Source organism: Enhydra lutris, unplaced genomic scaffold (assembly GCF_002288905.1).
Source record: "Enhydra lutris kenyoni isolate GAN:26980312 unplaced genomic scaffold, ASM228890v2 scaffoldscaffold144, whole genome shotgun sequence".
NCBI classification, from domain to species: Eukaryota; Metazoa; Chordata; class Mammalia; order Carnivora; family Mustelidae; genus Enhydra; species Enhydra lutris.
This window is the reverse complement of record NW_019154228.1, coordinates 245,415-258,528: the sequence shown is the minus strand read 5'-3', so window position 1 is coordinate 258,528 and position 13,114 is coordinate 245,415. Positions and strand designations below refer to the sequence as shown.

The 13,114-nt window shown below is 58.4% G+C and overlaps 1 protein-coding gene across 1 annotated transcript in view; it reads right to left on the bottom strand.

The window, feature by feature from the left end:
- Positions 1–13,114, bottom strand: part of LOC111140003 (E1A binding protein p400) — a 97,116-nt gene that overhangs the window by 60,934 nt on the left and 23,068 nt on the right. The window contains exons 4-13 of the mRNA XM_022492393.1: positions 11,298–11,385; positions 9,842–9,949; positions 8,946–9,325; positions 6,576–6,866; positions 5,656–5,841; positions 3,995–4,135; positions 3,230–3,308; positions 2,432–2,481; positions 2,013–2,070; positions 1,119–1,208 (exon numbers count right to left, since the gene is read on the bottom strand). Of these exons, the coding sequence (XP_022348101.1) occupies positions 1,119–1,208; positions 2,013–2,070; positions 2,432–2,481; positions 3,230–3,308; positions 3,995–4,135; positions 5,656–5,841; positions 6,576–6,866; positions 8,946–9,325; positions 9,842–9,949; positions 11,298–11,385 (1,471 nt within the window). The remainder of the gene's footprint in view (positions 1–1,118; positions 1,209–2,012; positions 2,071–2,431; positions 2,482–3,229; positions 3,309–3,994; positions 4,136–5,655; positions 5,842–6,575; positions 6,867–8,945; positions 9,326–9,841; positions 9,950–11,297; positions 11,386–13,114) is intronic.

The following is a 13,114-nucleotide window of genomic DNA, read 5'->3' as shown; positions in this document are numbered from 1 at the left end:
GTGGCTCAGTTGGTTGAGCAGCTGCCTACGGCTCAGGTCATGATCCCGGCGTCCTGGGATCGAGTCCCACATCGGGCTCCTTGCTCGGCGGGGAGCCTGCTTCTCCCTCTGTCTCTGCCTGCCTGTCTGCCTGTGCTCGTTCGCTCTCTCTCCCTCTGTCCCTGACAAATAAATAAATAAAACCTTTAAAAAAAAAAAAAAAAAAGAGAGAGAGATTTTTTTTTTAAACAAGACTGACAAATCCAACTACACTAAAGTCAAGAACACCCATGCATCAGAAGGCCCCATAAGGACGCCGGAAACACGGCACAAGCTGGGAGGGGCCGCTGTGATGCACATGACCAACGAAACAGCCACATCACAACCCACAGCTGTGGCGCGCGGACACGGGAAAGCAAGCCCAAGCCCAGAGTGGAAAAGAGGAACCCGTGAAAAGGTGCCACACCTCATCTGTTCTCCGAGAAGTGCCACCCACAAGCACCGAGAGACGTCATGTGCCCCTCACCGGGGGAGCAGCAGCACCCCGACGTGCGGGGCTTGGAGCGAGCCCTGCACCCCTGCCGGGCCAGTCTCATCCAGCGGCCTGTGTGCTCGCCAGCCCGGCCCGTCCGCTCTGGCACGCACGTGTGTGCCGACCCCAGCCACAGGAGCACTCCCGCGGCGTGCTGAGGGCGGACCAGGGGACAACCTGAATGTCCAGCAGCAACCCACGAGGGAGTCAGTGACACGGTCATGCCCGGAACGCGGCTCAGCAGTGACGGCTAGGGAAGCCGCAGCAACACGCCACGGCCAGACGAAGCTCAGGGACGGGAGAGCCAAGGCAAAGCGCGCTAAGGCCAGGGCGCGACACCGTTGAGACGCCGCTCCTCCGAGCGAGCCCAGCAGCACCCCGGGCCGTGTCAGGTGACAGGGCAACCGGAGCAGAGGCGACAAGCCACTAGGGCAGGTCACCGGCCAGCGCGTGGAGCTCAGGCACTCTGCCCCACGCTGCGCGGTGCGGCCCTGACGCCAGTGCTCAAGGGCTGTGTTGGGTTTTAGATCTCACACGTTTTCACGTGTTCTTCTGTGCATGTTCAACATTTCCTAAGAGCGTCTGTGGCAAGACGCGCACAGCCTACCTTCTTTGGCTAAATTGGACAGCTCTGCCTGGTGGTCCACGGCCCCCTCGTTTGCTTCTTCCTCTTCTATGGTCTCCTCCTCATCTTCCACTGAAACAGTCACCACGAGATGTCAGGGACACAGATCTCACTGCGTCTTCTCAACTGCTCATAAGACTACCAGCCTCTGACACGGTCTCGCCACCTATGAGGGAGCTGAACTGGGCCTTTCTGTTTCCCAGGTTAAGTCTAGAAGTGCGGCTGTACTGAGTGGGCAGGGCGCGAAACATGGCCTGAGTCTTCACTACTCAACAGACCATCTCCAGCAGAACACGGAGCGATGTCAAACCTCTCATCCACCTGCTAACCCCACAGCAGAAAAACCCAGGAGCAGGCTGTCCGGGGTCATGCTGACTTTGTCATCACCCACACCAGGGTCCCAGCCACTGCTTGGCACACCGTTCCCTTAGCTCAGCTCCCGTCCTGTGCAACCAGTGCCTCAGACCAGGTTGGTCCCACACCCCGCACCACACGTCCAACAGAGACGTGACTCTGGGTGAGAAGAAACCACCGGCAGCCCACAGCAGGACTGGCCCAGCTCCGGCCTGCCCCCGATCTGAGCACAGCTCTCACCCCCTGGGCCCCGCCAGCGGACTACACCTTCTCTCCCGCCAGCCTCCGCCCTTCCCTGCAGGCTCCTCCATGCAAACAAAACATCTCCCAGCACTCCTGCGCTCTCCCTCCTCCACAGTCTGGCCCGTTTCTGCAGACACCCACCTACTCCCCCAAGGTGCCTGGCCCCCAACGACACAAGTCACTGGGCCCCCAGGCACCCTGACAGCACTGAGCAAGCTCTAGGCCTGCAGTCTGAGAGAGCCCGCCATGTGGACAGCGAGAGAGTGCCAGGGGACAGACCTTCATCATCAGTCAGAGATGTGCTAGCTTTCCTCTTCCTTCCAGACAACCCCGACTCCTGAAACAAAGAATAAAACCTGCAAACACAGAATGGGAAATGCAAGCAGAAACGTCTACTTCACATGCTCCCAGGAAGACCGTGGCAAGCCTGGGACACGCACGCCAGCCTGGACTGCCATGAGGCACCGGTGTTAGGCGGCAGGCAGGTGGAACTACATCCGGGCACTGTGTCCTCCCTTGTCCCCAGATCAACACCCTGTGACAGCCGAACACTAAAAACCAGGCTTCTTCCCCAGAGGGACTACCACGGACGATATGTACACGTTTCTCCAGACAAAAAAGGGACCTGCTTTATCAGGCGCCGTGTCTTCTCTGTGGTCTCCCTCTCTCACCTAGTGCAGGAGCGAGCCTCAACTTACCAGGAAAGCTTCTGGCAGTGCATCCAGCCCCCGAGGCCTCGACTCTTTTCCTAAAGACAAGGAAGCTGATTACTTTCACCGAAGCTGCATGTGTAGGCCGTGCCCTACTGGTACCTCCTCACGGGAGGACAGCAAGTGTCAGCTCCGCCTCCTTCCTTCTGGGAACCGGGCCACAACACAGCACCAGCCAGCAGCCCTGGACCTACCAAGTTCTCTGGCAGCTCCCCACACATCTCTGGTCTGGGAGGTGAACCTGGGCGCTAAATGGCAACATGTGTCTTCTAGAATCTCTACAGTCTCACGGCTCTATGACTCCGAGCAGAGCCCGCCGCTCTGCCTCCATCTCCTCAGCAGCCCCACTGCCCCCCCCGCCCCCCCCTCCCCAGCCAGTGACAGCTGCATCCGCTGGTGCCCGGCCCACATCCCGGTGTCCAGGGAAGGGGCGGTCCCGTCAGAGCACTGCAGAGGCTATGCCCCGACCACAGAGGTGCCCATGAGGTGCAAACCCCTGGGGGAGTTCATCTCAGTGTCCGGCACCAGCCACAGGGCACAGCCCAGAACCTCAACCCCGAGAGTGCCCAAAGCTGATTGAGGGGCCTGGGGCGCTGACTTGTGCCAGCAAACCTCAGAGCGGGGTTCGCAGCTAGAGCAGCTGCACGGGGGACCACGTAACGTCAGGCAGAGCACAAGCTCAGACAGGCGAACAACTGCCTCCGGTGCCACCACAGCAACCAGCTGCGGGACAGCAGGGGACGAAAGTGCCAGCAGCAACGTGAGGGCTTCTGAGACGTGTCCTACCTCTCCTGGGCACCTTCTGTAAAGTTAAGGCTTTTTTCCTTTTCTCTTCCAATTCTACTTGTAGTTTTATCTCCACGACCTGAGTACAAAGAGTGGAATAAATAGGCCGTTAGGGACGGAGGTCACGGGAGCTCTGCGCAGGACGTCAGAACTCACACGCGGGGTCGGAAAGCACAGCGGTCCCACCACCCCGTCAGGATGAAGCCGCGTGGCACTCTGCCAGCTGTTCCGCAGCCACACGCTGCCCGAGCCGCACAGGCCCGGGGAGGGGGGGTAGAGTGTTCTGTAACGGGTGCGCGGCGCAACGGCCACGTGGCAAACGGGCTGCCTCCCGTGAGTGGCGCTCACACAGAAGGAAACGCTGGACGGCCCCTCACCGACGGCACGAAGCCAAGGCCGCTGTGCGCAGCCAGGAGCCCAGGAAGCCACGCGGGCGCACGCACCTGTCCCAGGGACGCAGCGGGCAGGACTGCCCGGGTTTCCGCATCCCTCGGTCAGGCACGTTCAGAAAGCACAGTCTATGTCTTCAGGAACCCATTTATTTATTTTTTCTTAATTATTTATTTATTTATTTGACAGAGAGATCACAAGTAGGCAGAGAGGCAGGCGGAGAGAAGGGGGAAGCAGGTTCCCTGCTGAGCAGAGAGCCTGATGCGGGACTAGATCCCAAGACCCTGAGATCATGACCTGAGCCGAAGGCAGAGGCTTTAACCCACTGAGCCACCCAGGCGCCCCTCAGGACCCCATTTAAATTCCAGGATTTACCTGTTCAATATTTGACCAAAAACACTCTATCTCTCGGGCGGTGGAGGCCGCGATGCGTCTCAGTCGGTTCTGCTCCTCCTTCCTTCCCCTCTCCTCACGCAGCTTCTTCTCCTCGTGGTGACGTACCACCGTCCTGATAAGCTGGAGAAGCAAGGGTCGCGGACCTGACACAGTGCGGCCACAGGCAGGCACACAGGGTCCCCGGCCGCCGACACAGACACGCAGGGGACGTGCCTTCACCTGCTCTGAGGGTGCAGGGGACACACCCACAGCAGCACAAAATGCCTCCAACACCCTGCCTGGCTTTCTACAAAGTGCTAGTTTACTAAATACACTGACTTTTGCCCAGAAAGTACACCATACTGCGTCACAATCTTCTTTCCCCGCGTGGCCTGCGATTAACATCTTTCCATCCAACACGAACACCTTCAACAGGCATCACTTGCACCACAAGTGGGGGGAGTTCATCATTTTCACGGCTTTTCCTTTAAATCCCACCCCGCCTTCCAGGATCTGGGCTCTCATCTCCTACCAGCAGTCCTCCAAAAGGTGCTGAGAAGGAACCTGGCAACAGACACCTCGTGAGCCTGGGCATGCCTGGCTGCGGGCCAACACGTTGCGGGGAGAAGCTTGCTGGAGGCCTGCTGGACACCGCGGATGGACCCCCCCCACTCAAGACTCCTCGGGGCCGCGTCCTGGTCCAATTACAGCCCTGGCACAAAGCCTCCTGCTCAGGGTCTGCGGTCTCTCACAGGAGAGGGTAGCACTAGCTGCTGGTGCCCTACCCACCTGGTGCCCACATGCTCAGGCCCACCGTCCTTTATGAAAAAACCGTGCCTAAGGAGCAATCGGGTTTTTCTGAATTCCATGAATCTGATTTAAGACCCCCGCCTATGTAAGGAAAGCAGAGTTCGGGGAGGGGGTAGACAGCAGGGCACACGGGACCACTCCCCAGACCTGAGAGCACGGGAGACAAAAAGAGAGCAGGTGCGCCCCGAGGAACAGACGGCAGTGCAGTGGCGTGAGAGAAGCAAGGCCCAGAGCCATTTACACGTAGGCAAAGACAGCTGCTTCGTACTCTGAGACCCAAGGCTTCTGGAACGCTGTCCCCTTCTGCATTCCTAGTATGTATGCCAGTGCCATCTGCTAAAGGCTCCCCAGGACTGGGTGTCTGCTTTAGGACCAGTGAGAAGGAAACCAATCCTCAGCCAGAACTGGAGGGGCGCTGGACAGAAGACCAGGCAGTGCAGGGCAGTGGGCAGCCTGAAGGCCCAGGACGGCCCCCTGGCTGCCCAGAAGCCAACCAGCCTCACTGCCCCCTGCCAACCCTGGGCCTCCTCGGCTCCCGCATCACAACAGCCCTGGCACCAGCCTGTGTTCTGGGGGCTGCAGGCCTTCCGGCCGCCAGGAGGGGCTGACAAGCAGCAGCTGAACACATGCTGAAGCCACAGCAGGGGCAGACACGTCCGCCCCCCGCGGTCCAGCCCAGGGCTCTGAAGACAGCCCCTCGCAAGGAAACCGCACAGCACGGTTACTTCCTCAACAGTGCCAGGACACGCTCCGTGTTTAGGAGGCAAACCCCTCAGAGGCAGTCTGCAGACCCCACATACAGCAGTGAACACGCACTTGTCCGGGAACCACCGCCCCGGTGCCTCACCTACCTTCCTGGCCGCGGCCATCTTCCACCTCCTCTCCTGGGCAAAGTCCGTGGCCATCCACTGCATCTCCTCCAGCAGATAGTCCCAGTGCGACTTGGGGCGTGGGGCCTCCTGCAGTTTGGGCAACCGCCTGAGGGACCACAGGCCTTCTTTCCTCAAATCTGCTATCCGCTGATGGATCTGGTTTTCCTGTGAGGAGTACAGGGGTGAGGTGTGTCCCACACGTAATTATTAAGTGCGCCCCACTAAGTCACACCCCGAATTCACAAAGCCTCAGTAACAAAGACAGGACTGGACACAAAGATCCAAAGTGGCCCTAGAGAGGTCAGCAGACATGCCACCCACCCGGAAGCTGGGGAAGCACGGTCACACCCTGTCTCTGAAACACAGACCAAATGCACGGGCCAACGTTCACACCAGAGCACTGACAAGGGAAACAACACATGCCTGGCCCTTGCTCCAAAACCACTGGGAAGGGGAGGGCTGGATCACCCGAGGCTGGCCACACATCAGCACCGAGTGAGCATCGGACAACAGCGAACGCTGGGGCTGGGACATCCTACCAACCTCGGTATGTTTAGTTCCCCTCAGGAAGTTTGAACTGCTCAGTCACCCCATAAACCGCAAGCACTGATGAGGGGCCAGGCCACGGCCACGCTGGCCTCAGCAGTCCTCCTGGCCCTGCCCCGCAGCCCGCACGGAGCGCCGCCTGGGAGGTCAGCAAAGAAAGGATGTTCCCCGCCCCAAGCCCACGTCCAGCAGGACAGGTCCAGTTTCCCAGTGGTAACCCTGGTTTCTAACTGATCAGAAACCACGTCTGACCATCCGCACCACAGCTACGCGTCCTGTGCAGACACTGAGATCAGACGAGCTTCACAACGAGAACACGCTGACAACCCTCTTGACATTCCACATGCGCTCACCAGTGCTATCTGTTCCGCCAGCTTGTCCTGAGAGCTGTCTTGGGGCGGGGCGGCATTCTGAGCTGGGCTCTGGGGTTTGGGCGGTGCTGACACAGCTGCCCCCAGGGACCGGGAGGTGACCGGAGAAAGTGACTTGCTAGCTGCCGAGGAGGGTCTATTCCCTGCAGAGACCCGTACCGGTGACGGGCCCGAGCCGCTGGCAGGAGCCATGGACGAGGCAGAAGAGGCCGCCGGCGGGGGTCGCTGACAGGGCTGGGCAGGGTCCACGGGCGGTCTTGTCGACGCCACCGTCTGGCAGGCAGAAAACAGGCCAACAGTGAACAGGAGACCTCACCCTCCCACCGGTGCAGCCACGTGTCAGAGACTGCGTCGCCCCCAGAGGTGCGCACAGAGGAGCCCCTCCGCAGCAGAGCACAGAGCTCGTGGGCACACGGACACACGGACACACCCGCCCGACCTCGCCCACGGCGGGGACACATCCCTGCACTCCACAACGCTGCACCAAGAACGCATCTCAAACTCAGCTTTCATGGGCCGTCTTATCCCAGGGGAGCCTCTTCGTCTGTTTTTTACTTTTTGTAGCTGTTTCTCCTGTTCAAATTATTTTTCAGAATTTATAATTGTATAAGCTTCTTTTTTTTTTTTTAAGATTTTATTGATTCATTTAAGAGAGAAAGAGACACAAGCGAGAGAGGGAACACAAGAGTGGGAAAGAGAGAAGCAGGCTTCCCGCCAAGCAGGGAGCCCGATTCAGCGCTCGATCCCAGGACCCCAGGATCATGACCTGAACCAAAGACAGACGCTTAAGACGGAGCCACCCAGGCGCCCCTGTACAAGCTTCTTCTTGACTGAAAAAGACCAAATGTTCATCTTGTACCTTTTCTTTGAAAAGTGAATACCAACTCCACATGCCCCTCTCCCAGCAGGAAATCTGTCAGGTAAAGATTCCATCTCTGTCCATCAGAGCAGGTCAAGCCAGAGGAACCCCCCACCCGGGCTGAGACAAAAGCTGAGCTCCCACAGGAATTCCATGGGGAAGCAGAAAGCAGAGAAGGCAAGGTGGCCCCCACAATGTAAGAGGCACATCTAGAGCCCGGAACCCGGGGAAGACACCGACGGAAACTCTCTGCACCCAGGCAGTGTGCGACTCCTGTCCCCATCTCACTCGGTCTCCAACTGCGGCTGGCCGCGCTCTTGGAGAGAAAGCTCTAGCGGCACCGGCCACAGCCCTCGTCTCCATGCTCGGGGGCTGCTCGCCATCAACGGCGGGGCTCGGAGACTACAGCGGAGACCGTGTGGCCCGTGGGTCCTGACGTGTTTTCACGTCCCCTCTTTGTGGCCCTTTACAGAAGTCTATCAGCCCGACCCAATCTAGAAGGGACATGTTTCCATGGGTTTTCTAAGGAGCTGATCCTCTCAACAACAGGGGCAGGTAAAGGAATCCAAGCAAAACCCCAGTGTGGCCTGAAGTTAGCCCTGTACCTCAATAAAACAAAGTACTAGAACCAGAGAGACTTGTTTCCACAAAAATGTAACAAAAGAGGTGCTGGGTCCCCAAGATACGCAGAGCGCGGCCACGCAGACCTGCACAAAAGGATCCAGAATCCACTGGGGCACAGATCACAGCTACTCCAGTCACCAACCAGGTGATCATGCCAAGTTATTTCAGTCTCTCGAGTCTTTTTATGGTAAAATAGGGATAACAAAGATTGTACACCCCAGAGCTGCTGGGCAGAAAAAATAATGCCGGTAAAGTCTCCCCACAGCGCCAATGCCGAACAGGTGGTGAGCACAAAGCAAATACGACTGCCGTCACCCCGTCACCATACAGGGTCAAACCCCGCTCGCAGCTCAAAAAAAGTGTCTGGGCCAATGGCGATCAGTAGGGGACGAGGCGCATCATGCTACAAACCCAGGAAAGGAAGGCTTCATGCCTTCGCAGAGCACAGAGCACCCAGAAGAGGGAGGTGCCCGTGGGGGGTCCAGTAGCCGGCTGGGCGTGGACAAGCCTCCCCAGGAGCTCGCTGTAGCCACGCAGCCTACGACAGCCCCGCGCTCGCACCACCCCCGTCGCACACTGGTGGGAGGGCGCCTGCCATCGCCTGCGTCACTGGACACATCAGCCGGGATGACAGCCACGACGCCCTCTGCGTGGCCACCAAACCACAGCAGCAACTAGCCTGTACTGCTCGCTGGTGTTCCCACAGGGTAACTGTGGCCACAGAGGCGGATAAAGGGACGCTGGGCGACGTACTGGCTCCAAGCAGGACAGCAAGCCACCGGGAGGGCAGGACGGCACACACACCCACGCAGCGCACGCCTCGGCTCGCCTTCCGTTTCTGAGCAACAGGACAGGAGCCCACCAAGTACCTGTGGCTGGGATGAGAGCTGAGCGACCTGCATCTGAGGCTTCCCAGGCATCGGGGCGTGCAGGGACTGCGGCACGGGCTGCGGCGCCGGCAGCTGGCTGGGCGGGGGCACGGGGATAGAGGCATTCGGCTGTGGCGTCTTCGCAGGGACCTGGAGCTGCACGTGAGGCTCCACCGCCGGAGGCTGCTGAGGAAAGTGCAGTGCCGGCGGGAGGGGCGCAGTGGGGAGGCCGGCGGGGGGCAGCCTGCCGGGGAGCTGCGGCGGCGGGGTGTGCAGGCTGGCGGCGTTCTGCACCGGGGGCCCCGTGGATGGGTCATACTGCTGCTGGCTTTGCTTCTGTCCAGCGAGCTGGGCGGCTTGAGGGGCCGGAGGCATTCCTCCTGCAAGACAGGAACAGCCCCAGCAGCGCTAAGTCTGCAGCCCCCAGGCTCTCCGCACGCCACAGATCTCCCACCCCGGTGCTCATCACAGACCCGTAGGCACCACCACACACTCCAACGGGAAATGCCACTGGTACAGACGTCTGTTACGTTACCTCTAGTGTCGTAAACGAGCACACAAGGAAGGAAAGAAAGTTGCTTGAGCCCTGCAAGCCAGCCTCAAGCCGAGCAGGCACGGGAACCAGTGCCCCGACCACAGAAGCAACCAAGGAGTGCGCTGGCGTGCGAGGGGCAGGATCCCGAGGAGGAAGAGAGGCATGGCTCCCTCAGGCAGAGGGCCTGCCTGCACTGGCCCTTGCCCTCGCCCGCACCAGAGCTCAGAGCCGTGTCCCAGCCCCAGGAACCACGTCCGCTGCGCGGCCGCGACCGCATGAGTCCCACCGGACGCTAGGCCTTGAGGCATCTTCGCTGCATGCACTCTGAGCGGTAAGAGCGAGTGCGGGCACCGGGCCTTACCTTGAGCCGTGGGCATAAGCTGCTGAAGAGGAACCCCTGCGTTCGCCCCCGGGTGCTGGAAAACTGGCCCCTGGTGGCCCACCTCAAGCCGAGGCCGCTTAGACGGCTCTAGAATAAGTTTCAGAAAAGGTGCGATTCGATGTAAAAACAACACAACAGAAGTAGAAAAAACATGTGTCAGTGTTTTTTTTAATAATCTTTGAACAAGGAGGGCCTTTGGCCCTTCCATACGTGAACCAAAATCCGGAAGCCAGAAAAGCTAAGGTCGATGAATACAAGTTCTTTCCATTAGAACTTCGCAAGTGTAAGAAGCAGCCTCATACAAAAGCAAGGGCGGACGGCACCCCAGGAGACCACGGTGTGTGCGGCACACGCGTGCGCGAGGCTGGCGGGGCCGCCATGCGGAAAGCTCTCCCACGTTCACGGGACAGGCGCCAGCGACCAGACACACGCAACAGGCGAAGAGCAAAAAGGGCTCAGCAGAGGCAGAGTCACGAAAAGTTAACGACATGGCAAGGACCAAGCAGCCGCATCAAAACTGAAGAGCTCCACGGCACACCAGACGAGCCGTGCTCCCCCCGCAGAGCAACAAAGACCAGAGGAGTGATCGTGCTTCACCCACTGGCCACAACGTGAGAGCACCAGAGACTGGAGACGCGACTGCAGAAGGGCCGGCCCTTCTGCAGGGCCACACGCGTCCCCGTGTGGTCTGACCGAGCACTTCCACTCCTAGGAGCTTCTCCCTTAGATACAGTGACAAACGTGTCAAAAAAATAAAATAAAATCTGGGTTCAATGTTCAGAGAAAGGAGGCTATCAAGAGGAACACTACCAAGGACATGAAGAGGGCCGGAGCCCCACGCACTGGAGGAAGGAGCGGCTGTCAGAAAGAGTGTGGTCCGGGGTGGGCGAGGCGGCCTGGGAAGTAACTGGTGGCAACCAAACAGGGCACAGCGAGCGCACCCACACGCCCTCGGAACAACCACGGGCGACAACGTGAGCGTGCGGGCAGAAGGTCCGGCATGCACACAGACGTCAGCAGCAGTGACCTCTGTGGCTGGGGCACAGGGAGGGAACACGAAAGCAGAGGGACACTCGACTCACAACTTCCTCGACTGCCCCAATCTTTTGTTTTTATAATTCGAAAAAAAACTTAGTTTACAAAAAAGCGATTGACAACTTGAAAAAGAAGGCAGTTTTACCCTCAATCCTATCATGAGGACTAAGAGCCCGCCAGCGCACAAAAACGCGAAATGGAACCTACCGAACTCAGTGGGCAAACTTCGAAGTTCAGTACACACCCATGCAGCCACACAGATGTTCTCTTCAGCCGATCAGCACAAACAAATTACTCTCAAAGTAGAAAGAAAGTCACCAAAACTAAGCACATCAGCATTCATGTGGCCACTACACTGTACGCCCCCTCAGGCCACTTGGGCCGGTGCTCCGGGACGTACCTGCCGGGGTCCCCGCCTGCTGCCTCTTAAAGGGGTCCGTCTCGGCCACACTCGTGGCCCCCGCCACAAGGGGCCCCGCCAGAGCTTGCTGCTGAAAGAGAAAACGGGCACGTGAGAGGCTGATCATGTCGGTGCCTTACAAGACCGGGTATGAACTAAACTATCGTGATTACACCACACACTGGCCTCCCTACTCTCTAACTAGAGAAATGTTAGCTGCACAGCGCGTGTAATGTACGTTCTTATATAACACGGAATTTAAAGTTCTAACTTACCTCTGGAAGGGAAAAAAAGGACGTGTGAAAGATCTTATTCTGGTTTTAAATGGAGTTTCCTATCAGTGCAGACCTACATTCCCTCAGAAATGAACAGAAATCGCAAAGGACAAGCCAGTGTCAGCAAACACCGGTCCTCAATCCGACACCTGCGCCTCCCTCGGCCACACTGCCTGTCATCACTTAACCCCCAAAACACAAAAGCTGAAAATTTCTTCCTCCTGGAAAATGACACTAAAACCCTGCCTGACAGACAACACTGTGATCAACCTGGGTCTCCACGATGGCACTGCGGCCAGCGGGCTCCCTACACAGCTGGGGATGCCGGGTAACGCGCGTACAGGTGATGTCCACTGCTGACACGGGGAGCTTCTGGCACAGACGGGAAGTGGCCGAGTCGGGGCGCCCCACGCCTTCACATCTGTGTACCGTCCCCGCAGGACTGCTGCTTGCTAAGGACGATGTGTACCGAGCCCCAGTCGTGAACACTGCATTCACGGTCCCGCTGGGTCCGCCCTGCTGAACCCAGCACGCCGGATGCCGAAGTCACGCATGCCTACACAAGGCAGTGCCCCGGGGGGGCACCACGCTGTCAGCGCCAGCCACGCTACAAGTCGGGGTCTCCCCTGGGGACAGGTGCATTGACCGACTGAGGGCAAAGTGAGCGCTCCTATCTACGTTTAGTGAAGATGGGGAGGAAGGAAGAGAGGAAGGGGAAAGGAGGGAGGAAAGAAAAGAAGGATTTGAAAAACACATGGTATGTGATAGCGGTTATCTCTGGGGACAGGATTAGAAGTAATTCATAATTTGTGTGTGTGCACTTTTCTAGATCTTCCAAACATCCCACAATGAACATATACTTTTATATCAAAAGAAGCCTTTTTTTAAATAACAGAAACTGACAAAAGTCTCTACATCCAGAAATGGCCAAGCGATTCCTATCAGACTGCAGAAAATCCAGACGGACATGAGCTCTGGAGGATGGGACTGGACGCCTGCAAGGAAGGACAGGAACGAGGAGAGGTTTACAGCTTCCTAGCACTTGGCCTGAGGGCAGGCCTCAGCCCGCGCTGTGCGGGCCAGCCCAGAACCAGACACACACAGCCTCACTGGCTGGAAGACCACGAGGACGGAGAGCACAACACCGCAGCAGAGGAAGGCGGAATCGGCCGGGGAGATGACTGCACACGGGGAGGCCCCGAGTTCCCGCCCTCGTGTCCGGCTGCCTCCTACAGCAGGCACACACAGACTCCAAGCACAGGCCAAGGAAAGCACGCCGAGGTCTCGGGTGCCCTCACTCGGGAGAGTTCCAACTCAAACTCTCTCGCTCCTGAAGCCAAAACGGGCAATACTGCTCGAAGACCGCAATCGAACCCGGTGTCTGCAACGTCTCGTTCACGACGTCCCAAGTCTCTCCCAGACACAGAGACGCAGGAAAACCCGAGCCACGCTCAGAGCACAGCGCATGGGCACAAACCCCACGCCACGCGAACGCTGGGCTCAGCAGCAGGGACCCCAGTGACTTCAAGAAGCCCAAGGACG